Source organism: Mus musculus, chromosome 17 (genome assembly GCF_000001635.26).
Source record: "Mus musculus strain C57BL/6J chromosome 17, GRCm38.p6 C57BL/6J".
Lineage (NCBI taxonomy): Eukaryota > Metazoa > Chordata > Mammalia > Rodentia > Muridae > Mus > Mus musculus.
In genome coordinates, this window is record NC_000083.6 from 44,786,313 (window position 1) to 44,813,883 (window position 27,571).

The 27,571-nt window shown below is 37.5% G+C and overlaps 2 protein-coding genes across 10 annotated transcripts in view; one reads left to right on the top strand and one right to left on the bottom strand.

Annotated features, from left to right (window-relative positions):
* The window catches only part of Runx2 (runt related transcription factor 2), a 318,811-nt gene that overhangs the window by 290,326 nt on the left and 914 nt on the right, over positions 1–27,571 (bottom strand). The gene's annotated exons all lie outside the window — the stretch shown is intronic.
* Supt3 (SPT3, SAGA and STAGA complex component) overlaps positions 1–27,571 on the top strand; it is a 342,177-nt gene that overhangs the window by 9,195 nt on the left and 305,411 nt on the right. For 4 of the 6 annotated variants that reach the window (NR_158206.1, XM_006523477.3, NM_178652.3 and 1 more), the window contains exon 2: positions 298–398. Coding sequence is in view for 3 of the 6 variants with exons in the window: in XM_006523477.3 (XP_006523540.1) it covers positions 298–398 (101 nt within the window). In the remaining 3 variants the exon portion in view is untranslated. Of the gene's footprint in view, positions 1–297; positions 399–6,366; positions 6,478–27,571 lie in introns of all 6 variants that reach the window. The other 2 variants (XM_030249446.1, XM_030249447.1) reach the window with 1 other exon arrangement.

Consider the following 27,571-nt stretch of genomic DNA (forward strand, 5'->3'; position numbering starts at 1 on the left):
ACAGAACTATGGAACTATGCCAGAATAGTTTAAAGAGTGTTCCAGTTCTCTTATTTACTGTAGAGTAGTTACTGGATGTGTCCTAGTCACATAGTTTGATACCTGAGCTGACTAAACAGTTTCTCCACAGCACTACTCATTTGAATAAAGACATTGAGTAGAAGGAAATTGAACTTATACATAGCTGAAATTAATCAGAAATTTGAAAGTTTCTATACTTTTTGAAGTAATTCAAAATTGCCTCTATTTTGTGTAATTTTTATGAGTGTAAGTTTTATTTTTTTCCTTTTAATTTAGATGAATAATGCTGCAGCTAGCCCGATGTCTACTACCACTTCAAGTAGTGGAAGAAATGCAGGGAAGACTATAAGCTTTGCGGCCGAGTTGCAGAGTATGATGTGAGTACGTCTTTACACAATATGACTGTTGCTATTTTAAACTGATTAATGGTGAAGAAGAAATTGAAATAAAATGTATAAACCTTAGCTTAATGTAATTTGTATTTAAACAGAAGTAAAATAATCTAACATTTAAATAGCTCCATGGAAGACCAGCAGAACTGGGTAAAGTGCTCCGGTGGTGCACTGTATTTGAAAATTGAGTGCTATTGGCTCTCTTTTTTGTGGATAGTCAAAATGTTTTCAGAGAAGTTTGCAGTTTTTCTTAATTTTCCTAGTTCTGTGAGCCTGATTCAAAGTAGTTTTAAATTTTGATAATATTTGAACCATTGCATTTCAGATTATTGTAAGAAATGCAACTAGCAAACTTTATATGCCCCAGTACAGGGGAAAGCCAGGGCCAAGAAGTGGGAGTGAGTGGGTAGGGGAGCAGGGTGTGTGTGGGGGTAATAGGGGACTTTTGGGATAGCATTTGAAATGTAAATGAAGAAAATATCCAATAAAAAAATAAATTAAAAAAATGCAAAGCATTAAAAAAAAATCACAAGTGTTGAATCTTTGAGGAATTGCACATTTGTTTAAGACTTCATGCTGGTGCTTGTCAGCTTGCAGTGAGGGAAGCTACCTTCTTAACTGGCTGGGGTGGCAGACAGGGAACCCTGAAGGACTGAGTTTTTAGTGAGTTCTTCAGGACAAGGGGATCTTACAGGAAGAGGTGACAAGGCAATAGCACTTCTTTCCCAGTGATTGATCAGGCGGTATAAAAGACTATTTCTGTGGGAAGTTTAAATGTCTTCCCCATGTGTGTATTGATAGCCTTTTTACCGGGTTACCTCTATACTGTGTGGTAATGATCCTTCAAAGCACAGTCTTGTTACATTTGATTGCATGTAGTTTCTCAGGGGACTTGCTTCAAAGAAACTATTCACATTGAAAGCATTTGTAAAACTAACTAATTAATTAACTTTACATCCCGATTGTGGCTGATTGCGCCTTCTCCTCCCACCTCTCCTCCCATCACGGTGTTAAGAGGAGGACATTATTATAACCAGTCTGGGGAAGCAAAGGAAAGCATCAGCGTCATAGTTAACAGCAGACTTTGCGTTCAGCATCTCTTTATAGTCTTATTTACTGAGCATCTTTGAGAACCTTGGTTGTATAGGTCATCTATAGATATTGAGTTCTTAGAGTTTAAAACTGAGAAATAAAAATTTAGGCCTTCATTTGAAAATTAATAAGCTTACATATGAAATATGATCTCTTTCTTATGAAAATTATGCTCTAAAACTAAAAACTGGTAACATTTTGTGATTGCTAAGATGGGGAAAAGCACTAATTTAGAAGCTCAATTTTGTGAGCCTGCCTATATTTTAAATTATGGAAAACTTTAAGAGTTTATATATTTATATACTTTAAGTTTTCATTACAGTGTAATGGACTTTTTGTTATCACTTTTATGGTATATTAATTATATTTAAAATATTAAGTGTGCACTTTATGATAAAGTGATGAATATCATTTTTTCTGTGACACTAAATTGATTTACTTAATCTTTTTTAATTGCTAATTTGGATATTTTAAGATTCTTAAAATCATAGCATAATGAATCTCATGTATCCTTTATCTAAATTTGACAAGTTATTCTTTCACAGTTTTATTTGACCTTTTTTCACAATATTCATTTAAAAAAATCAAGTATTTTAAAGCTAATCTCATAGAACTTATGAAAACAATATGTAAGTTAGTAGGTGCAGGCCAGGTGGTCCACAGCATGGGTCAGCACACTGTGGGACTGTCTCAGTGAATGATGTTGCCCTAGCCCTCAGTGATGCTCCTTTGTTTATAGCCATTGCTCACTGCTGTCTTCATGCTACATAGCAGAGCTAGATATTTGTGGCAAATCCCATGTGACTATGAAGCTGAAAATGTTTACCATCTAGCTTATGCAGAAGTCAACCTCTGAGCTATAAAACTAGCTCTGTATAAAAAGAAAACAGAAACTTTGGAATGGCTGTGCCTACTATTTGTATCTAATAGACCTAAGACCATTTAAGAAAGTTGGGAAAAAGAAAAGGAAAACTAAATTCAGCGTTTTTTATTAAATACTTTTGCACACATCTTCACAAGCGATCTACCTAAGCTGGATTCAGAATGTAAAGGTTATTGTTGGCTGTGACTCTGGAATAAGTATGCACTTTTCCTTCACTTCAGACCTGAGGGAGAGGCCGCTCCTAATAGTACATTCAGCACCGAGAGGCTAAGTTTTTCCCCTTATGAATTTCACCTCAGAAAGGGAGCTAGAGCCAAACGAGGGGATCCTTTTAGGTTTGCTAATACTTCCTATGACTTTAAAAACCTCAGGCTTTACATTGTATACAAATGGGATCTGCATAGGACATGCAGGGCTTGGCTGTGTGCATTTTTCATATGAGGAAGTGCAGACTTAATCCCTGCCTGCTGGGAGGATTTCACTCCCAATCCTTACCCCATGCTGTTTCCTGTTTGTTTTGCTGTTTTCAGTCCTGCAACTGCCATTTTCTGTATTCACTTACTAGTGGGAAGTTTCTTGCCTTTGGATTGCAGGCTCTCTAACCAGGGAACACTACTGAGAATCTTTTCAAGGGTTGGTATCACTGACAAGTATCTGGTTGCCAATTACAATGAAAGTTGCCCAGTTCTGTTACTACCAAGTGGTTGCCCTAACAAACAGAAGCAAGTGCTCCGTCCCTTAAAGAAACTGAACAGCTGCCAAGTTACCTAAGCTCAAGGAGGCAGCAAGGTCACACAGGCAGAGAAACAAAGACAGTCTGCTATAACCCGTGCCAAGGCCAAGGGCAACTTGTACACCAGGGCTGTGGCTGTGTGGCAGCTATTCCTTCTTATTTCATGTGTACGGTATTTTATTTACCTGTATGTCTGTGTAACATTTGCTTGCCTGATGCTGGAGGGAGCCAGAAGGGGGTGCTAGATCACCTGTAACTGGAATTACAGACATTGTGGGCTACCACGTAGGTGCTGAAAATCTAACCTGGGTCCTCTGAAAGAGCAGCCAGTGCTCCTAACTGCTGAACCATCTCTCTAGCTTTTCTACTTTTTTTCTTTTTAATGGTTCTTAGCAATATTTAGTTACTATTGTGCTTTTGTAGTGTCTGCCTCCCTCCTAAGTATATGGTGAACAATGTGTGTGTTCTTAGACTTTATTAATCCCCTATTGTTATTTCCAGGTTTTCCAGTATTATTAAAAATATGAAATAAAATATTTGGTACCTATTACCTTAAAGTTAAAGAAGAATACTTTTTCAGTCTAATGCCCCTTTTGGTACAAATTTTTAAGTTTCCCCCCAAGGAAGCTGGACTGCTTTACGTTATTGTCTCATTCTGAGAGCCCCCCCCCAAAAAAAAATTGATAACAGTAGAGATATGGTGTTGTGATGTTGAAAGCTTGGCTACTGAGTTTCAAAATATATTGGTCACTTACATTGTATATGTGTGTGTGCATGTGTGCACGCTTGTATGTTCTTATTCTTAGCATAGATTTTTATCATCTTCTTGTTTTCCTGTAGTTTATTAGGGACTTCTAATATTTCAAAAGTTTCCTGTCTTGTGGATCCAATTTGGCATTTCCTTCTACCCAGCACTAAGTTTCTTTAAGGATTATTTAGTGATTTAAAAGTGTGTTAATTTTTCTTTCGTAAAAACTTAGCTTAGTCAGTTTCACAGTCTTGCTTCTGCTTTTGCCCTGATGTCCTCTCAATCACTACACACAATCCCTATGCACTTTTCTGTATTCAGGTTTGATTTCCCCAGTTTAACACTTAGTCCATTTTGCTATTGTTCTCTGTTGTCAGGGAGGGCTCTAAGTGAAAGCAGTTTTGCTTTAAATCCATTTGCTAGTGTCCCCACCACCACAAATTCCATAAGCCTTCCTTCCCTCACAGCTGAAACTCTGCCTTTATCAGATAATAAGTGACTCCTTTGCCTCTCTGCTTTCCTCCACCGAGTGGTCTCTTCCTTTGCCAGCACTGCATTATTGTAGTTATTATAGCTTCTTAATGTGTTTTAATATTTGGTGTTATAGTTCAAGTCTGTCCACATAAGTTTTCTTTTTAAAATATTTTTGGCCCCTTCTTATTTTTATGCTTCCAGATGAATTTTTAGGAATCATTTCAACGAGCTCCAAAACAAATTCTAAGTGCAAATTTTAAGGGCTTTCATTTTTCATTTCTTTTTATGCTTTTTTGCTGTATTCTCAGATTTCAGGCATGGGTCTTTGCAATCCATTTTACTTTTAAAGTTGATTAATGAAGTAATTTTACATTTTGAGAGTTTATTTGAAACAACCCCTGATAGAAACAGTAAAAACAACCAGACTAATGAGTGGGCCGCTTAACGAGTGGATGATTAGAGACCGAGCGAAAAACTTCTCAGTCTTCTTTACTATTTGTTTTTCTTGCTTGAGTGTAGAATTGTGCTGTGACTGCAGTATGCAAAACCCAGACAATTTATCACCTTAATTTTAAATCATGGAAGAGATTTTATTTTTGAATGGCAGAAATGGTCAGTTTTAAACAGCCAGTTCAATTTTTAAAAATGGATCTGTAATACTGCATTCTGACTAATAGAGAAATATATATCAGTGTCCATTCAGTGGAATTAAGAGGCTGAGTATATTTAATATATTCATTTTTAAACATAAGAAAAGTAATAGAACGTGTCTTCTTTTGACCAGTTCAGTAAACGTCTCTACTGTAGGTTAACAGCCTGCAGGGATATGGAGTTCACACAGATAGAACACCAGGTGTAGTTTACTACAGTTCTTTGGGCTTCCCCTGCTGACACTCTAGGGTGATACAGAGGCGTCACATTAGGTCTGTTCTATGGTAAATTGTACTAGTTTTCTTTTGTAAACCATGTCTATTTGCAGTTTTAATCGTTTTCACCCCCTGGTGGATGCTGATTTATTGTTCTCGAATTCGAGACATTTCACTGTCTTAGCCCCTAGCAGGTGTAGACCAGACTGCTGGCAATGCTGGGAGATAGGAAGCTTGCTTAGAGTTTTGAAGGGTTGTCATGTAGTAAAGGAGGTGGCAGAGAGAGCGTAAGCTGCCTGCCACGCAGCGGAGGCAGGCAGGTGCTGTTCGTTTCCTATAGCCTCACTCTGTGCTGGGCGTAAGACTGGATGGTCAGGGTCACTGGGCTGATGTGGGAATCTGAAGGGCAAATGTAATAGGAAGTTATTAATTTGACATGTTGGAAGATCCAGCCTAGGGATGAGGTCTAAAACGCAATTGAGTTGGTCAACTTGGACACAATATGTGAGAAAGAATTGGAGACTTCAGCGCTCTGTACATTTATGTAGCGCTTGAGCAGTGCTCGGAGCTTAGAGGGTTGTTGGCCTGAGCTATTCTCCTGAGGTCTGCTCTGACTTCCTGTGCTGCCCGATCTGTGCGCCTGACACCAGGTACTATTCTTAGGAGAGGCCTGGTAATCTTCCCACCCGGGCAAAAATCTTGCCCCGGTGTAGTTTCCGACAGTGCTGTGCTTGTCTTCATCCAGTCCCTTTCCAGGGCTTTAACCCTTCTCCTGATGTGCTCTAGCTGGCATCTTGTAGGTGCATCTTGTAGCTGGCATCTTGTAGGCGTCTGGTAGGTAGATGTGAAGTTGCGGTGATACCGACACTGTGTTTGGGAGGACAGCCTCTAGGGGAGAGGCGACAGTTGCAATCTTAAAAGTTTCCAAGTAGAAGAGGAAGGAAATAGGAGCCCGGGTAGTTCTTAGACCACGATTCCATATTAGAAACTCAAATGACTGCTCCATTTCAGTTGTGAGGTTTTTTTATTTTTTATTTTTTGTCCTCTTACTATGTTGCTTTTGGGTTTTGTCTTATATGCTGAAAGTAGTTTTAAGTGTGGCTTTCTGCATTTAGAGTTCTGATTTAGCTAAGTCCTCTTTGTTGCTTCCTTGGCAGATCTATATTTACAGACGCCATGTGGATGGTGGGAGGAGGAGGCAGCGTAGTAAAGTCTGGCAGTGTTATAATATGCAGGAACAATATTCATCTCTAAGGCGGATAAGCCAGGTAATGCGCATAAACCATTTGCATAGATAGTAACCTGCTCACTGAACTCTGGGTAAGTGACTGTTAAATTATAGGGATAGAACAGAATTTTGGCACTTTTTTTTTCTTTTTAAAATGTGGACAATTGATTTGGTATTCAGAGACAAAGAAAACTGTTTTTAATAGTGTCGGTTATTTTGACTGACTGGAAATCTGAGTGTCTTAGAAATTGGTTAGGTCCATCCATTATTGATTCGCGAAGATGTAGAGAAGGGCCGATTTGTCCGAGGGTAGCTGTTTAGTTAGTTTAGGACTTAATACCTGGTCTTTTGAATATCAGCTCTCCACTCCTTTCAACTGTCTTTGCTATTAATTAGTGTTCATTTGACCAATTTGTGTTTTTCCTTAATTTTCAAACTGTCAGCATTTATTTAGTTTTTCCTTCTGCCTTTATATTTGAGATGGCACTACAATATCATTTAAAACGATGAAGAATTTTCATTAATCCCAGGCATGTCATGTTTAAGTCATGTTATCAGTTGTTATAGATCGCTCTGAAAACTTCATTCATTTAGACATTACTGGTATGTCTTAAATTTTATACAACTGGGACCTGAATGGAGCGGACAGAAACCCCTTCACCCTGCAAGCTTTGCTGCTTTCATGCTCCATGAGCTTTCTTTAACAGACACGGTGATCTACTTAGCAGTTTTCAGAAGCTAGCCATTATTTTCATTAGTAATTCTTTACTTTGGAGTTAGCTCTCCCTCCCATTTCTCCTTCTCATTTAAAACCTTTAGTCCACCGTAGCACCTCTGGGCGTCCAGCTTTGTTTGCTGTTGCTCTGTGAAGTAAGCAGGGTCCCCATGATGACAGTGGAATTCAGTGGTGTGCACTCGGATCATCTCATGCAGGTGATTTACTGTTCTGGGTAATCCTTATGGTGGAACAAATGGGTCTTAGACCATATTTGTTCTAGAATATTCTTGTATACTAGTTACTAATGCTTTTTGTTTATTCATTCAGAATTGAGTGTTTACTGTAGGATGGTTCTGTATATCTAGCGGTGAGTACAGCATGCAGGGTACCTCATCCGATGGCTGCACTTCACATTCCAACTCTGTTGGAAACACTTCATGTCTCAGTTTTTAGACTTACTACTGCTTTTGTGGGACCATGTTCTTGGGAGTTTACAATATTGTACATTAAAGTCTTTGACCTAATTATATACACTTTTGTGTTATGGCTGTGGCATTACTTTTGATTGCAGTTTTGGCTCAAGACTTGTTTTTCCTATGACATGTGAAACCTTTGAAAATGGAGTGTATCTGAGTCACCTTCTAGTTTTACTTAAAATTAGTTTAAAGCAAGGATCTTTGTTTAAAAGGCAAATCAGAAGAAATTCATTTCCAATAAGAGAGAATACCAGCAACGTGAACTGATTGTGAGTTGCATGGACCTAGAATATTAATCATTTTTTGCTTTCTTATTTACATCACTGGCAGAGATAACCCTTTTTCTAATTTTAGACTATTTTAGAGATTACACTGAAAAACTATGATTTTAATGTTTAAATAAAGATCGGCTCATTAAATTAATGAAACCCAATAAATAAAAGAGGCATGACTTTAAAAATCCAATGTAGTTTTTCAAAAATGTGTGTATGCTAATATGGAGGTTTGAATAAGAATGGCCCTCATAGGCTCTTATATATGAATGCTTAGTCAACAGGGAGTGACACTGTGCTGAGTAGGTGTGTCACTCAAGGTGGGCTTTGAGTTTCAGAAGCCAGGGCCAGGCCCAGGCTGCTCTTCTGTTCTGTCTCTCTGCTCAGGACGTAGCTCTCATCTACTGTTCTAGTACCATGCTCCCTGTCATGATGATGATGGACCAAGCCTCTGAGATTGTATGAGCCCCCAATTCAATACTTGCTTTCATAAGCGTTGCTTTAATTGTGGTGTCTCCTCACAGCAATACAACAGTGACTGAGACTTAATGACAGATGTACAGTCTTAATAAGTCTACGTCTGCTTTTGGAATCCCTTTTTTATTTTCATCTTTAAGCAGTGCCATTTTGTTGTGTATTGTTTTAGCTTTCATGGGGTATTGAGATTTCACATTTTTTTAATGAAGTTAATGAAGATTCTAGTGTAGTCCTCATTATGAGTTAAGCTTGATGAGTTCTACTTTGACCTTGCTTTGATGGTTTGTTCAGAAAAATCACCACCCTTCTCCATGTAAGGCAGTCACTTATGATCATGTTTTCTTACTGAAGTTTTTCTGCCATGTGCATTTTCCTAGGATGTTAGTATTCTAATATACATGAAAAGCATAGCCTGTTGCATTTATATTTATTAACCCAGTTAAAGTATTAAAGGTCTTTAAGGTCTTGGTGTTCTTTACTTTTTAAAAAATTTTTATTTTATTTATTTATTTTTTGTTTTGTTTTTTCGAGACAGGGTTTCTCTGTGTATCGCTGGTTGTCCTGGAACTCACTCTGTAGACCAGGCTGGCCTTGAACTCAGAAATCCGCCTGTCTCTGCCTACCAAGCACTGGGATTAAAGGCGTGTGCCACCACTGCCCGGCCATGGTGTATAATCTGAGTGGCGTTTTAGTTTCAGGTGATTGTAGTTATTGAAGTGCACTGTTTTTACATATGATGGCCATTCCTTTTGGGTTCATTTTCTGTCCTTGTGTTATATGTTGAGGTATTTCTTTTGTGCACAGATTATCCAAAGATTGTAACTAGGGTTGTGAAGCTTCATGTTTGTAATGTGAGAAAACATGGAGATATATATCTTTAAAAGAAAACTGAGACATTTCATAAGTGTAAATAAATCAGTGAAATAGACTTTATTTAAAAACGCAGTTGTTCACTGTAGGTTAATTTATCTGTATTAACCCTAAACTACTGAGTGTTATCACATTATCTACCTAATATAATGATTAATTCTTTAATATTAGCTTCTTTGATCATAAACTCAGATTTTGTGAGTTTTTTTAAATTGAAAATGTGTTTGTTTGTTTTTTTTAAATTGTACACTGTGCCTACCACTCTTCTTTGTTTGCAACTATAGTTGTCCTTTTAAAAGTATTTTCTTCTTTTCTTATATAATTTCTTTAGCATGTTCTGTTTTCCTGTAACTTATCACATTTGTTTTAAGTCTTTTTTCTTATTTAAGTAATTGTTATTCGTCTAGCCACCCACATTCAATATATTTTGCTGAGTTCCCGTGTTCTGCAGGCATGAGGCTAGGTGATATCTAAGAGGCAGGGGCATGGGGATTCTTGTGTGCTTATGTTGCTGATACAGTACGGATGTGTTTTATGTGTCTTGTGGTCGTTGATTATTGCATGAGGCAATTTTTGCCTTTCTTACTTTATAGATATGTACTTAGGTACAGAGACATTAAAGATTTACACAGAAAACATGGGTTTTAAGTCGCCTGGGTAGAATTTGAATTCACAATCTCTAATTTGTACAATCCTGGCTTGGTATGTGGGAGGCAGGTGCACACCATTAAGTATATTTCTGTCTTCATGGAGTGTGAAACATAGTGTACTCTAAGCTCTGCCTCATCACAAGGCATCTGTGGCTGCTCGAGAGGGTGAGGTTTTTATTACATTATCAACTCTTTTTCCTCGCCAGTCAGCTCCTTTAAAAGGCTTTCTCCGAATACAGTAGGAGACAAGTGGATTCTGCAGCTTCAGTTCTGGACTCACCAACTAGTAATTAAACACACGTGTGTAAGTAGGGTCTTCCCCACAGGTGGACGCAGAATGGCCGGCGATTGAGAACATAAGTATGTAAAGAAAGGTTACTGATGTTCTCCCGCGGTAAGACAGAGGAGGCTGAGAGGGTTTTCAGCTGCGAGGAGGAATCTTATGAAAATAATACCATTTGATCTTTCTTTAGATAGGTACTGTTTAAACCTTCAGAAACCTAGGGGAGGGTGACAGCACAAGGAAGGAGCACCACAAGTGAAGGAGAGCACTAGGAGTGAGCTTCAGGTAGCTTGAATGTAGCTGAAGGAAATGCGCTTGTAGAAAATACTGTCAGACTGGTGGTCAGTATTGGAATGTGGCAAACTGAATGGATGACTAGGGAATTTAATCTTTTGTCTGGGCATAGGAAACCTTTCTAAGGTGTTTGCCAAGTGACAGGTTTGATGTGCATTGACCTTGACTGAGGAGAATATGTAAGTAGCACCATGGAAGTTGGATTGGCTGGGGGAGAGACAGTGGCACCAGGAATGAAGGAGAGTAACAAATCAGTCAGACATTGCACAGGTTAGCTTGTTAGGTCTTAGAGGCTCATGGGAATAGTGAACTAGTGTTGCAGAGTATTTGATTACACTGTGAGCCCCAAGATTGTGTTATTTACTGAAAAAAACTGTTTCTAGTTATGGTGTGGCTCAGCCTTAGCACACCCACCTTTAATCTCTCTGGCTGGAATTCAGACAGGCCCTTTAGTACACACCTTTAATCCCAAACAGCAAAGGTAATGTTAGTTTGTAGAAGGAAGCACCCTTCTTGAAAGTGATGACTGAGTGGCAGACAAGGTCAGAGAAAGGTGTGACAGAATAGGAAGTGCCCAACTCTCCTGTGCTAAAAAGAAGGAGGCAGTTTTACCTGGAGAGTTTTACAGAGACAGTTTGGAGAGAGAACAAACTTGATACAGATAAAGACAAAACAAACAAGAGAATTCGAAGTAGCTAGAAGATTAGAACAGATGGCTGGAGTCAGTTCGAGGTCAAGCTGAGCAATTCAGGATAAGCCAGCATGAGTCAGTCAGCGTGGAGAGGGGTTTTGAGCCAGAACAGCTGAGTTGATCAGCTAGCCAGAGTTCAGAAAGCAAAAGAGAAGGTGAGCTTGCATAAGCTGAATAGCAGTAAGTCTTAGAGGCTGAGAACATTCTAGGCCTAGAATAGATTACTCAGAGCCTAGAAGCTTCTAGGACTAGGCCTAGGTTAGCAGAGGGAGGCAGTAAGCCACCTAGATGACAATTAACTCAGCAGAATAAAAGATACTTTTACAAACTAGTTAAAGGAGAAAGCCCAAGGTCTTTATCTTAGAGCAGTGTTCTTAATCTCCCTAATGTAGTGACCCTTTAATACAGTTCTGCATGATGCGGTGACTCCCAAACAAATTTATTTTTTGTTGCTGCCTCATAACTGTAATTTTGCTACTGTTATGAACTTTAAATATCTCTGTTTTCTGTTGGTCTTAGGTGACCCCCTGTGAAAGGGGTCTCAACCCATAGGTTGAGAACCAGTGTTCTAGCCCAATGAGAAGCTAATGGTATTAGATTGAGCAATGAGTTTTATCATTTGTATCTTAATTCCAAAAAAGATTTGAGGCATCTGTCAGGGCTGTTTACAGCAAGATTATAACACAATAGGATAGGGCAGGGAAGGAAATCAAAGTGAAGTCCTAAAGTAGTAGCCAGGCCTGCAGCGCTGGTGAGGGACTTTAAATATGCATTTCTGTTCTTCCTTCCAACAGCAGCAGGAAAGCACAGCACTGTGCACTGCCTCAGCACAACAGACCTAGTCCATGAACTATGGGTTGGGTGTTAGGATTGTCCCATGTTTTGGAGGTGAGGCCTGAGAACATTCCTTCCATGGAAACCTATGGGACCCTGTTATGTACTCAGCAACCAGTGTCATTAACTATATGTCTACAGTAAATATAAGATCCACATATTTGGTTGAATCAGTAAGATCTCTGACTTTGAACTGGGGAAATAGCACTATTAAGTAGAAACATTTATTTTTAAAGGTGTTGGTGGCAAGTCTGATCATAAAATTGGTGCTTTCAAATTGTGCTCAGTGGAGCTATAGGAATTTCATCACCAACATGGAGAAGTCCTTTCCTTCATTCTCTCGGCAGCGAGAGCTGCTTCTCCGTGTCTGTTTGAGATGCTACGTGCATCTTAAAATTTGCTGTTTGAACAGACTCATAAGGAAATGTTTGAAACTACTGATTCCTAAAGTGAAAAAGGGTTTTAGACTTCTATGAATGTATTTTTATAATTGATTATTTCTAGTTTTATGAGTAATGTCTAAAGTAAATGATGTTAAATCAAAAATATATATGATTGGCTATGTATAATGTTTACTTATTTTTTGTGATAAGGGACATGACAAAATGTTCCACTGAGCTTGAAAAATGAATACAGTAACATTCAAATGATTTTTAATGAGCAAAATTTCATAAAGTTGAGCCTCTAAAACTGTTGGCCTCTAACCAATTTTACAGTTTTGTGCTTTGGTAAAAAGTTTGACCATTCATAGCCTACCCTGCCTTTTAAAGATACCAGGCGTGTTCTTTTATATATAGTCTCATGAATGTACATTTGGATTTTCTTGTAGTACTTGATTATATTTACATCTAATACTCTTTGAGAATGTCTGATAGTTTTGACAGCTTGTGTCACCTTTTTACCTTAAAATGTCCGTGGGGTACAGCACAGGTAAATGGGTAGTTTCTCTGTCTCCTGTTCTCAGAAGCATCTTTATATGTAATTCTTTTGTCAGACTTATCAGGTTTGTTGAGTTCTGACTCAGGGCTTCCGGGAGAGGTGTCTAAGCCTGTAAGGATAAAGCTTGAGTAGAGAATAGGACATGGTGAGAGCTGAGCTATCCTGTTACAGCCTCATGTGTAGGGAGGTTTAAGGTTTCAGATCTTCTGTTTGGCTCACTGTCTCCCTGTTGGCTCTCCATGTGGGCTCATGCCATTGCTTATTTCTGAAGTGCTCCTATTTTCTCTTTCCAGGTATTCTTTTTTGTCTTAGGCTCACCTTACAGAGTCAGTATTTTCTTTTTCTTTCTTTCTTTTTCTCCTTGAGCCTTTCTAGTCAAAAACAAGTACTGGTTTAGATACAGTTTCTGTGCCCAAAGTACTAACTTGCTTAATACTTAATTAATTAACTCTTAATTCTCAGTGATTGTTAAATGTGTGGTAAACATCCCCTTCCTTGTAGTCTCTTACAAGGCATTGACCAGAACGTCATAAAATTACTAACCACCTGATTGCTTACACAGCTCTACCAGATGCCATTCAAAGGGAAGGCTCTAGATCTGAGCTCTCTGTTGAAAGTTTAGGATCTAGGGCACAGGACATATTGTAGTCACAAGACATATATGGGGAAAAAAAAGTTCATACAGGTGTGAATGAACAGCAGAACATATTTGCAATTAAGGACAGATCCAAATTAAAGATGTAAGCACAGGTAAGGTAAGTGCAGGCTGACTAGAAAATGCTGGGGAAAGCAGTTGAAGCAGCCCTCCCTCCACTGCTGATCATGGCAGCAGCTCTGTACTGCACATCACTGTGCATGCCAGGAAACAGAACTTGATTTCCTCTTTGGCTTGACAGTATCCTACCTACATTAACATTTTTCTTCAATCAGTAACCATGCAAGGGAAGAGGGGGAAAACAGGCAATCACGGTCAAACACTATTTTACCAGTAAGAAAGTGCTATAAAACATCAGAAGAGGACTAGATGCAAAAGTCTACCCATCCGCTTGAGATCTCTGCTGGTGAGTTTGGAGTGAGGATTGGAAGTGATTTGTGAGCATCTCAAACATGCTAGGAGCAACATGATTTTACCCAACAGCAGCAGTTTCACCAACTTAGTCTGGGTCGCAACCACTGGACACTGCTTCAGGGATACTGTGTAGATGCAATGCTATGAACTTAGAGGCAATGTGAGCAGAGGGAGGGAAGGGGAAGATTGGATGTATGTGCTCATCTGCACAGAGTGGAAAGACATACATGAGCAAGAATGTCATGATTATAGTCACAGTTGCAAAATAAAAGCAAAAACCTTCAAGGCATCTGGAAAACCTATCTGATGAGAAATTGTTGATAGCATGAGGACTAGCTAGTAGCTGATATCATTATGCAGTGTCATGATTTGCAGGATGCCTCAAGTAACAAGGAGACAGAACTTTTCAGGAGATCATTGTGCAAGTGCTTGGTCATTGTGGGTAAACTCAGCAGTAAGGGACATAAGTTGCTCTCTGCATGTGAAAGTTGTGTTTGGAAGTAAAATTAGGTTCACCTTTTCTCCTTGGGCTCTTGAGTCCCTGAGAATGAGGGATTAGTAGAAAGCTACTGGATGCTCTGCTTAGTTTGAGAAGTGGGCAGCTGGACCCTTGCCTTACTTAGTGTTGTCTGGAGCAGGCCTAACAAACTGAGACTTCCTGCCACTCTTACTCAGGCACAGGCCCTTCTTTAAAGGAGAGTCTCAGAGTCTACACTGAACAAGCTTTCCAGGCCTGCTGATGCTGTTGCTGATGCTGTTGCTGATGCTGATGCTGATGCTGATCTGATGGTGATGCTGCAGTACTCGTGTGCTCACTGTGGGGAAACTGTGAACAGTCAAGTGTGCTGCAGTAAACCAAAGGATTAGAAAGCTGATTATACTTACTAACTCTATGAGTTCTGTCAGATAGGATATAAGTAAGCACTTTACTTTTTATTTAGTTGTCATGGGAAACTTTGGGGTAGGTGCTGTTTATAGATGAGGGAATCAGACACTGTGTCCTTGCTTAAGGTTATGTGAGTATAATGGAAATTCAGATACTAATTTAAGTTCTCGCTGGTCTGTCAGGGCCTTGTTTTTTTCTTCTGAGAATATGATTTATTTTGGAGAGCTTTGCTCTATTTCTTACAACTTGAATGTGGGAAAATGAAGGTTTTATACTGACTCAGGAAAGTGAACTTGTCAAATACTAGAGTCAACTGCTAACTAAATTGTAATACTGTAGTATATGTTCCTGTCTTTTAGGTGTATGCGTAGCTTTTGTTACTAGTTTGTATTCCTTGAGTATGCATAAAAACATACTTATAATTTAAAGAGCTGAGATTGTGGCATCCTGTAATATAGCATCCTGTTTTCTCATAAACATAGCTTGAGCAATCTGTCCACCTCTTGCCATCTCCTCATAATCATTAGTACATTCAGGAATTATGCCTGGACTATAGTCCCATTTCTCCCCTCTCTTAGTCCTCCTGTTGCCAAATTTTTCTGCTAGTTTATTTGGGATATTTTCAATTTAACCTTTTGGTTTTTTGGATGCTGGGATCAGTCCAGGGCCTATCTATCCATGCTAGGCAAACACTCAGTCACTGAGGTATATACATCTCTAGTGCCTAGTCATTTACACACACACACACACACACACACACACACACACACACACAATTAGTGCTGAGACATTTTGCATTTTAAAGTTTACCCTCTGTTTCTTTAACTGTTTTGGCTACATACAGAAATTTTTGTCTCTGTCATTTTTGTGGCTCCTGATAATGTAAGTGGGAATACTGTGGGGATTAAATTAAATGCAGTGAATTGCCTTACCCAAACCAATCTCCTTTTCTTTCCCATGGTATCTTTTTCTAACTTCTTATATCCATTGATAGGCAGGACAGCAGAATCGGAACCTCAGTACTAGTGCAACTACAGAAGAACTTTCTCTATTATTTCAAAATTAGTTTTATATGTATACTGTTGTTTACCCATTCCGTTGATCTCTAGTGCCTTGGGTTGTACACTCTAGGGAAGGCATCATGACAAACCAAGCTCTAACTTTTTTTCCCCTGGATGTTTCTAATTAAAACTAATATGTAAAATTATTTTCTTTTCTAAAATGGTGTTCCTATGATTTACATTTGTCTACATATTTATGTTAGCAGGTGAACCTTCTTTAGACGTTTAAAGTTGCTAGCCTGGTTATTATTCCATGGCAAGTAAAATGTGGGTGCAGGAATGCTGTTAGACTTTTGAGATCTCAGATAGCTTTCTCAGTCAGTTCTCATGTCTCTGAAAATGTGAACTGTTTAACCCCTATGGCCATCTTGGCAGGGTGTTCCCCACCTCCCCACTGTTGGAAGGCCAAGTGTTTGACCGTTATCATTTTAGGTGGTAAATTAAGATAGTTGCAAATTATTGGTGTTATAAAAGCTGAGTTTTTGATTCCTAAATGATATTATTAATCATGTGGAGAGTTACCATGGACATTGCAAAAGACTACTGATTATAATGACTAAGAATTATCAAGTTTCTTGAAATTCATTTTCTGATCAAACTTAGACAACCTTTTCCCTTGATAGCCTTTGACCTTTTCTTAGTTGCTTCAGTTCCCTAATGATTTTTATGTAAAGTGATGGACTAGAATAGATGGAGACACAGAGATTACTAGGATTGTGCTTCTGAGAACCAGTAACTTTACAGAAGAAATTAAGGATCAAGAAATGACTTCATGAAGGCCAGTGTAATACTGTAAAGTGAATGTCCAGAGTATAAAGGCTTTGCCTAGCTTGTCAGCTAGTCAGTTGTGTGGTCAGGCTTTATGACTTCATTCTTTCCCCTTATCTGAGGAATTAGGGAACCCCTCATAGAAGGGAGTTGTGAGAATTCAACAGCAGTGTTTTCAAAGGATTAGCACAGCACCTGGCCCAGGAAATCTCAAGCCCAGAAAGCTAATAGAGAAACAGACTCAACCAAGGACAGGTAACAAATAAATCATGCAGTTTCAGCTGACACGTTCATGCACTCCATTAGAATCACAGGCAGCAGGAGACACTTGGGGTGTTTTCCCAGTGTTAATTTAAAATAAAACTATTTGGGGTATAGATTGATATGTACTTAAAAACGTATTGGAGAAATAAATAATGACTGTTTGGTTTATTCATCTTACAAAGTTGTCTCTGTCTTTATTTTCCCTTTAGTATTACTTATGGTCACAGCTCTAGACCAAAGAGAAGAAAGGAAGTGTAATGTTTTATTAAAAACAAACTGCAATTTTTTTGGAAACAGCTTGCCGTGAATGTTTTGCATGTTTATCTTGGCTTTTGTTTATTTCTGACATAAATTCAGTAGCCAATGGCTCTCATTGATTTACCTAGGGGTGTGCGTCTGTTTACAAAAGGCACCTAAGGCTGGCCCTGTCTCACCCTTCCTCTCCCATGGTCTATGCCTCAGGCAGAGCTGAGGATCAACCAGATATGGTGCTTGGACCAGGACAGCGTGTGGCTCTGGGAACATTTAATGGAGCACATTCTGGAATTGTTTTTTAAAAGTCTGATGACCAAGTAGTAAAGGCAGTTTGTTTACTTTGCATGATTCTTAGAGTAAATAACTTGAAAGCAAACTTGTGAGCTATTTGTGCTTTCTCAGAATAACAATTGGTTAGAGTCTAAACTGATTACATTTCCTTATTGCTCTTTTCTCAAGAAAATCCCATTTATAAATCAAATATAAAGCACACCCGAAGGTTATACATATTCTTACTTTACCTTTTCACTCTCCTATTGGTCTTTTCCTGTGTTGTACCTGTGTTACCTGGCTAAGCACGTGTTTCAGGCAGTGATCTGTAATGAGAGGCCCTTGGAGTGACACGAGGCCCTGGGTGAAGTGCTCCTCCCGAGTACCCAGGGAGCATCAGGAAAGCCCTTGTTTTGAGGGTTGTAGAGGAGTGAGTCCTTTCTGAAAATTTCACCCTTGCCACCTCCCATGTCTCACAGGGCTCCCAGCCCTACTTCAGAGAGGTAGGCTGCGTGCAAATGATTTTGATTTTCATTTAGCATAGTCTCATACATGCTAGGATGCTTTATGTAAAAAATTGATGAGAAGATGAAAATAATGTAGTTGAATTCCAGCTATATTACCTGGGATTCAAGCTAAGTTTGAAAAAGCGAATAGCATTGCCTTTATTCTTGCTAACTCAGTAGCTGCCAGAATTTCAGAAAACCCAGGTCGGCAGAATCTTGCCTGCTACCAAAATATGCTGCTGTTTTACCTAGTGTCAGCTACCTGCAGCCTGTGCTGGTAGCTAGCACTCACGACCTCATTGGAGACGCAGCCCTGTCAGTCAGCTCCCATTTCAAATACATCGATATTGAGGTGGAAAACAGTGTCTCTGCCTTTATTATGTTGTTATTTAGAGTTCTTTGAGTGTGTTTATATGAGAGAGAGAGCGAGAGCGAGCGAGCGAGCGAGAGAGAGCGAGAGAGAGAGAGAGAGGGAGAGAGAGAGGCGGTCTGCTACATCTGGAAATGCTCAAAACTTGTTTGCATTTTGAAGAGAACAGTATGCGGTGAAAGTAGAACTTTTTGAGGAGTGAGGTTCAAGTTAACTAATGATGGAGCATAATGTGAGGAAGCATAATATTGTGAATTATTATTTGGCAAATGCACCTAGTGTAGGCATTAGCTGCCGCAGCCGTTTATAAAGTACCATGTGCAGGAAGCGAGAGAGATAGACTCCACAGAACTTGCTCTGTACATGCCCAAAGTGTAACTAGAGTATAACTTTTAGCTATTCAGTGGGGACTATGCCCTGTAAGTTTTAGTTTGATATGTTTGTCGTTTTCATGGTGGATGCGCATCAGAGTGTCAAAAGAGCCTTTAGAATTTGTTAAAAATTTGTCAATCATTGTCAAGTTTGGAGTTGTAGTTCTTAAAGTTAGAATTTACTTAAATGTACCTTTTCTACTCTGAAATAAATTTTTATTTCTAATACAATCGTGCCAAAGTAAGTTTCCCCAAGTAGAATTATTCTGTATTTAGGTCCACTGATAATGTTTAAAATAAAAATAAACTCCTAACAACCAAGGGTGGAGGGCTGTCTAGATTTGTTCCTAGCTTTCTTTTTCATGGCTTTTCAGAAGTGTATCATATTATAAATACATTCAAAATGTTTTGCTCTGAGGAGATGTAGCATTCCTGTAAAGGTTAAATCAATAAAAATGATTTGGCCACATTCCTTAGCCTGGCTGGAACAGGTAACCCGTTGTTTTGGGCACCCTTGAGCTCCTGGAGCGGATGGCTCTGGTGTAGCTAGGAGCCCACTGAACTTGCCTGCTTGTGTAGAAGCATCAGCTTTAAAGACCAGGGTTTCCTTGCCTTCTAGAAACGGGTGCTTTTAGAGCAGGCCGCAATGGTGACTCAGTTATGAATTCTAAATGTAGTTAGGATTTTGGAGCCTCAAGTGCTGAAGAGACACTGTAATCAATAAGGAAGAGGAATGGCAGGAAAAGGTGCAATGGTCAAGCCTTTTACAGGATTTGGAAATGTGGTAGCTGTGTGATTAAAGAAATTATCACATATTAAGATGATGAATTTAGATGTTAGACACTTCTTTTAGTCTTACCAGTTTAGAAGAAAATTCTGTATTCATAGGGTTATTGTACTCAAATTAAAGCTTGCTTTTAAAAACTGCTCAAGTAAACGTCTGTTTTAAAAGTGTATGTATATTTCTTATGTTCAGAGTGGCTTTATATTTCTTTTTAAGTAGTTATATGTTCCAGTTTGTATTTTTATTGTTTATTTTTGATGTTTTGAATATGAGTCCTCAGATCACATTATTTTTATAACTACTTTTTAAAAGTTATCTTTTAACTTATAATAATGAATAAGGGTACTATTTTCCCTCAATGTTTTCTTTAAAGGAAGCAGCATGGATGGTAATTAAGTATTTTTTATTAAAAATTAATGATCATGTATCTGCATAAAAGTAAATAAATAGAAAGATTATACTAGAGAAAATCTCTTCCTATCTTTTTTTTTTTTTTACATGTAATATACTTACTTTGTAAATAAATAAATACTTGGGACAAAATTTTGTGCTACGTTGTTTGTGGGTATACACAATTTAATTTTATAGCCACAAAAATGGGTTGGATTCATCTCAATAAGAAATTTATTACCTCTGAGAGATTTAATAAGTAATTTGGCAATTTAAAACAATATTTTGCTCTATTTGAAATTACTTAAGTTTTGAAAGAAAATGCGTATGGAAATAAAAATAAGACTTGAAGTTAGTGGATGCTTTAAAACTTCCTAGGTATTTGTGATTGATAATTAAAATACATCTCCGCGTGCTTCTTTTCCAACTGCTTAAGTGCTCGGCTCTTCTGTAATGTGCATTTGTATGCCATAAAAGACTTGTATTGCATCAAGAGTCAAGGTCAGTCAAGAGTCTTCTCATATATATCTACTTTAGATAATAAAGTTTTTAAAATGAGGTGGATATGAGTAGTAAAAGTTTTTAAAAATAAATTTTCTTCCTAAATGATAGAGACAGACAGTGATATAAAGCTGGTGTGCATATGTATATGTATCTAGTTACACTAAGTGTGAGATTGTAGAGAATTCTGTTTGAATCCTGGAGATCATGAGAGTATGAAGAAGTAGTTTCTGTTGTGGATTAATCATCGAAAATTGAATACACGGAATTTCCTATTTATATTGCTTTACTAATGCACTGCAATACAGTTTCTTTTTAAAAAGTATTATCTGCCTGATTGTTTCTTTAAATAGCATGTGTATGTATGAAATTAATTTTGAAAGAGCAGTAGCAAAACTTTAATGATTTTTTTTTCAAAAGCCGAATCACATAAAAGACTTACAAATTTCATGACAGTGAACCATAAATTTCACTAGCTTATCTTTTGTAACCAGTTGTCTACTGTTAAGGCACAAGTGTTCAGTGGAGGCTTCTCTTAGTCTTTTCCTAACCCTCTGAGTGTTCAGGGCCTTACCCATGGGTACTTACATCTATTTTACTCTCTTTTTTTCTTGTGCTGGGGAAGGATCCCAGGACTTGGAGCATGTGGCCAGGGCTCTAGCCCTAACCCTGATATACATTTATAGTTTGGTTCAAGGTTCATAGAAAGCTGATTTACATAATGTATATTGTTACCCTAAAGGAGATTTTTTTCTGTGTTATAGGTCTAGTATGTTAGAAGTCTAGGAAACAAAGTAAGAGTTGTTTCTCCAAAAACAAATCAAAACAAAACAACACCAAACAAACAAAACAACAGTACCCTTTAAAAACTGTACCTACATAAAACATCTTGCAAGAGAGTCTATACCTTTTCCCCTTTTGATACTTTTTTCTAGCAGCTAGTTACAGTGGTAGAGCAGAGGTTGAACCATTAACTGTATAATGTGCTTTATTATATAATATGTGATATATAATATGTAATTATGATATATAATGTATAGTAGGATTGATGTCATAACCTGTTTTCTGCTTCAAAGTACATTCAGGCTACTTATATTTATTGAAATAATTCTAAATTATGTGGTAGAAACAATATCATTAAGTATTTGTTAAAAATATCACTTTTTACTTGGTAATTCAGTCTTAAGTTGAGAAGTTCAGTACAGAAATTTAAAAAGAAAAATTGCAGTTATTATTAAAAAAACAGCAAAAATGAAAAATATAGTGTCTTCCTTACCTAGGTTAGATGGGCAGAGAGGAGATGTATAGAAGATGTGTATGTTTAGGGACAGCTAAGGTGGCTATAAATCGGGATCTCTTAGTGCATTGATAAAGTTCAAATTTGCTAGTGTAAACTGGAATGTCTTGTTTTACTGAGTGGTGTCAGTGACTATTTGGATTTATAATTGGAAAATAAGGTCTTTGGATTTTATAAATATAATATTTATTATTTTAGTAGCATGGTTCCTCATGGATGCCTAGTCTCTATTTTGATTTTACAGATTGACATTTTACTGCAATATTGTAAGTATAGAAAAATAATTCTTTTCCAAGAGATTCTAACAGTTCCTTATTTATATAATTTATAGTTGTTGTTCTTGATTTATAATCATTATTCCAAACTTCATAGTCACTAGTGCATATGCATACGTGTGTACCATGTATAAAAATTTTAAATCAGACTGATACCCAAAAAGGAATTAAAGTTCAATATATGTGGCAGGTATTTAGTTTCAGTATAAAAATGTCAATATCTATATTAAAGGTTGTAGAATACCACAACACTATTATTGTAATTTTTACAAAGAAAGATCATGTATATATATGTTTTTAAAACTTTATTGGTAATTGTTATTTGGTTTTGGCTAGTATTTTTTTCTTTCTTTCTTTTTTGCTTTTATTGAGCCACAAAATAAATTTAGTCGTGAGATAGCTGACCATAAGAAATACATAAATAATGTTTTGGCACACTCAAGTCTCATGTAGTTTTAAGGGGACCTATAAATGTGTATTTAAGTTTTGGGAGTTTTAACTCAATCTTTTATGTAGATATATGTTTATAGTTGGTTATATAATGATCCAACAGACATTCTTCATGGAGAAAAGTTAATGTTACTGAAAAGTAAGCATGATAAAATTAATTTATTTGACTTTGCAGTCAAAATTAATTGTATTGACTAGAATGTTTAGGTCTACCTTATTAAGAATGTTACTAGCGTAATGTCACTCTGATGTGTAGTTTCTGAGGAGAAATGGCAGTAGGATCAGTAGCAGTCACAAAGTCTTTAGAGTAGTTCTCAAAAATTAAGTACAGCTTGACACGAATACTGACTTGGTAAATTTTCTAACATCTATGCAATAATTTTTAACACCCTTAAACATTCCAGAAAATTGTGTTTATGTCTGTATGTCAATAAATTCTTTCTTCTAAACAATAGACTTAAAGGAAAAAATTTAAACAAGGTACATAACATTTATTATTTTCATCAGTAGTCTTCACATTTTGTATGTTTTTTGTTCCTTGGATGTATATTAGATTCAAAAATTACTATCATTTTAAATGTGTTTTTGAGGGCTGAACTGTGGGCATGTACACGTGGGGGAAACACTCTGCTCCTGAGCTCCACTCCTCACCTCTAGATGCTGGGTTTTTGAGTATTAATAACAATTTGGAATGCTTATAGGAAGAGAATGACTAACACATTTAACACATTTTTCTTTCTATAGAAATATTAAGTACTTCCATAACAAGCAGCGGTTAAAGGAGTCTGAGCTCTATAGTTCATCTCATTTGGAGAGATTACAATACTATTTCTTAAAGGAAGAAAACATGCTTATGAAAAAATAGGCTTTAGAATTAACTCCTGTTTTAGAATAGCAGGAGCTTGAAATGTTTTATAGGGTGTTTCTTACATCCATTCAACAGTGTTGCAAACCTTGAATCCTATGACCTTAATAGTACTATATGGGGAGGAAATTCCTCAGAATTCCATGTAAGCTGAAGATGTTGTAAGTAGTATAATAAAGGAACATTTCATTTAGGTTGCTATAGAAGTCTTAAAAAGTTATACGGTCTGTTTTATTTGTGTTTTCTGTTGAATGAACAAAAGTTTGTGGTTAACTGTGGCTAAAATTGTATGGAAACTCCCTTTGAATAAGGTATAGTGTTTCCTCATTTTATTTGGATTGTAACACATTAATCAGAATACATATCCAGTGAATACTTTTGTCGTTTTGAAATGACAAGAGGTTTTGTTAAGGTGTATATTGTATAGAAAACCTTATAAAGATCCATTTAAAACCATTGAACATTTTAAACACTTGAGGTTATCAGAATATTTTACTGATATTTACTTAGAAAATATCAAGTATTGGAGATTACTGTTATCTTTAATATAGGTGCTTAGTGCCAGTTTTATTTTTAACTATGTTAAATCTTGAGTTAGAGTTATACAACTTTGTTTCATTGGTGTTGGAGAGGAAAAAAAAAATAATTCATTTAGGTAACCTGTTAGGAAGTCTCTGCCTAAACTAGCATTGGGTTGGCCAGTGTACATTAAATGACAGGTCTGACCAGCTGTGAAAAATAGTCATGCATTGTCCGAATTACGGTTTTAGCTTCTGCCACACGATTTCTTTCACCTTGAATCGATGGCATTTATTTGGCCACATCTGTAATATTTTTGGAAGGACGCTGCAGAGGTTTACCGTTTCAGTGAACCATTTATCCAAACATGTCTCCAAAGGCTTGCCTGATAGCGTCTGCAGTCTGAGTGCTCAGGAAGGACTTGCACAGCTCTTCTGCCCTAGCCTGGCTACATACTAGTGTCTAATAGCACACGTCCCAAGACTCATTGACGGGGCTGGGCTATGGTAGGGGGTAAGTGTGGAGACGACTTTGAGATGTGCCCTTTTTCTGCCGTCAGTCTCCAAGTGGCGTGGGGCTTCATTAATCATTGGAAATGTAGAAATAAAGAAGCCTGTCCCATTGGAGTTTTGATATGAATACTTACCTTTTCTTTTTTAATATATAAATACAGTTGAGGTATTTGGGTAACCCCTGACCTTTTGCTTTAACAAGGAAGCACAGTATAAAAATATTACCACAGTTTGCATGCAAACAGCTCCTGAGAGGTAGGGATAAAGCTCTCTAGATGTTTTTTTTTTTAAAGTTGTGATACAGAATGTCTTAACTCTGCCCCATATAGTACTTCAGGACCACCAGTGTGTAAAATTGAAAGCACATGAGTTCTGAAGCACTAGAGAAGGGTTGTAATTGATTAGAGCTGCTTGAAAGTATTGAAGTACAGTGAGATTTGATTTGTGAATGGTTCTATTCAATAAAGATTAATTCTGCGTTCCTGATAACATCTTAGTCCCCTCCATGAGTCAGCCCCACCCCACAGTCTTCCCTTAATAAGCTGGAACATTTCTACCTTACAGAATTGGACTTAACACTGCTGACTGAAACAAGTCTGACCATCAGTGATTATTAGCTTGAAGGGTGTAATTGAATAAATTATTTTTGTTTTACTAAAAGAACTAAAATATACTATAATGTAATTGTGTATATTTCATGCCTTTCTTGTGCCTAGAAACTATCAGGAAGCTCACTCAGACTTAACAGATCTTCTTCTGTAATTTCATTTACATTTCAAAACATCTTTATGATTTAAAAGTGAAATCTGTATTAATTTTGTAAAGTAGAATCATTTATTTGAATGGAAGGTAGTCTCTTTGGGCAGTACGTGGCAGTTTTAGCTTTTAATAAATATTAGAGTAGCCTTCAATGCTTGCTCTTTTTAATTCTTTTCTCTGGGTTATTGAACTTAGTCTCTGTTATCTGGGAAACAAGTTGCAAAGCTTGGTCACTCGGGAATCTTGAAATTACAGAATGATTGTTGTTGATAGAGACCACAACTATTGTTTTGGAAATGACTGTTTACACATTCTGCTTCATCAGAGACCTCCGTCTGCTATAAGGAGCTGATGTGGAAATGTGACCAGTCAGCTTATGTGATTTCACAAACGAGTCCTTAATGCTAAGATACTTGTTGAGTCAATCTTCTGTTTCAAAAGGATTGATTCATATTAAGTAATGGTTTTGAGTAGCACAGATTGAAAGTCTTGATTAAAGTAGCAGAGATCAAGGACACTGGAACTCTCTTTTCATCTCTCCACTTGCTCTCTTGCATTCCTCCATCCCTCCCTCCTTCCCTCCCTCCCAGTGGTTGAGGTGAGATATTCAGTAAGCACATGCTTTGTCCCTTACCTAAACTTTCTTTAACCATTTTGCAAAATTGGCACATGTACTTAGGACATTGCACTAGGTGGTTGTGCTGAGCACTGTAAGAAGGTAACCTTGAAGGGAGGTTTTAGCCTCACAAACATTATGGAACAGGGAAACATGCGACGTGATGATAACCTGGAACAATTGTCCACTCCTCACCTGTAATTAGTCTGGTGTAGGGGGCTCATGGTAAGTTCTCTAGCCACTCCTAAGGTACTGTTTGGAGGAGGGGGAGGCAGGGAAGGTGAGACTCACTTCCAGAAGAGAAAGCCTGGTTAGAATGTGAAAAAATACTGCATGCTATAGAAGATGGCCTTGATTTATCTCTGAAGTTTGAGCAGATCTTGGAAACATTAATATTCAATAGTCATTAAGAGTGCCATAGAACTTTAAGACCCACCCCTACTCCTATATAATAGAACTAGGACATTTCAACACGTTCTTTGACAATTCTGCCTCCAGGTCTGAAATGTTTAACTGCTCACTGCGGCCTCCCCAAGTATTACCTCCATGGAACAATAGCCTTAATGTAGCCTAATGTTCTTGTCTCTCAGTGACTACTAATAAATATTCTCCTATGTGAGCTGTTTGTATAATGTGGGCTATCCTGGGATATAGTGCAGTCTAACCATAGTTATTTCCTGCTTCCTGAAGGCAGAGCTTTCAAAAGCAATACTTATACCCACTATTGAAATTATGATTTTATCTATGATTATTACATTGCATATATTGTAACTGAGATGACCTACTTTTGGCTACTGTGGGAGTCATTGTAGCAATTTCACTTATTTTAAAAATAAAAACCTGAAGTATATTTCTTTACCCTTTAAGAGACCCCCCACTTCCCCTTTTTAGGTTAAATTATTTCTCTTTGACTTGAGCTAAGACAAGCCCTGTTTTAGGAGCCAGTTGAGATGTGTGAAGGAGGAGGAGGAGTAATGGGAACTCCAATCACTAGTTTGAAAATTCTGCAGCTAAGGATTTATTTAAAAGCTAAAAAGACAGTCTTTACAATCTGCTGTGTAGCTGGGACATGTTGGGTAGCATACAGAGAATCATGTAAGTGGACATTTTACTACACTCCCGTGACAGTTGATGAGGATTGAAGCCATTTACATATCTGTATTAGCACTTGCTGAAAATTCAGTATTAAGGGACTGCATTATGTTTGTTTTGTTTTAAAAGTCCAGCATGATTTTGTCGGCATGGTTCTTAAATCCTTCAGGGTATCCTTGTGAAGTTTATTTTTCGTGAGACTAAAAACGGTATTCATTTGGTAGGTTTAAGAATGTGCTCAAAGGAATCTTAGAGGTTTCAGTGTTTGCTGTGTGTTTGTAACAAGTTCTATGTGGGAGCAATAGTCTACAGATATAAAATTAAATTTAAAATTATTAGAAAAGTTCAGTTTCATGTACATTCATTGTCCCAAGCACTGGAGATCTTTACAGAACAGCTCTGATGTCTTGAAAATGCTTCTATTCTAGTTGAATGTCTGATTTAGTCACAGAAAATTGTTTAGAAACAGGCTAATAGAGATATCTGAAGACATAGTTTCAAGCGGTAGAGAGAATTCTTTCAGTGGAGCGGCAGCTGAGAATGCTAACTCGCCTCCAGGTTTACTCCTGTGTCATACATGGTAGACCACAATGTTTCAATAATTCTGTGGTCTGCTATTTTGTAAAATTGCTTCCTTTTGGAAATTTGTTTCAATATTGGGAGCTGCCGAGTCAATAACTTAACAATACTTTGATTAATTCAGCATCCAGCTTTATTCTAGGGAAGTTCATGGGACTATTAAGCTCTTAC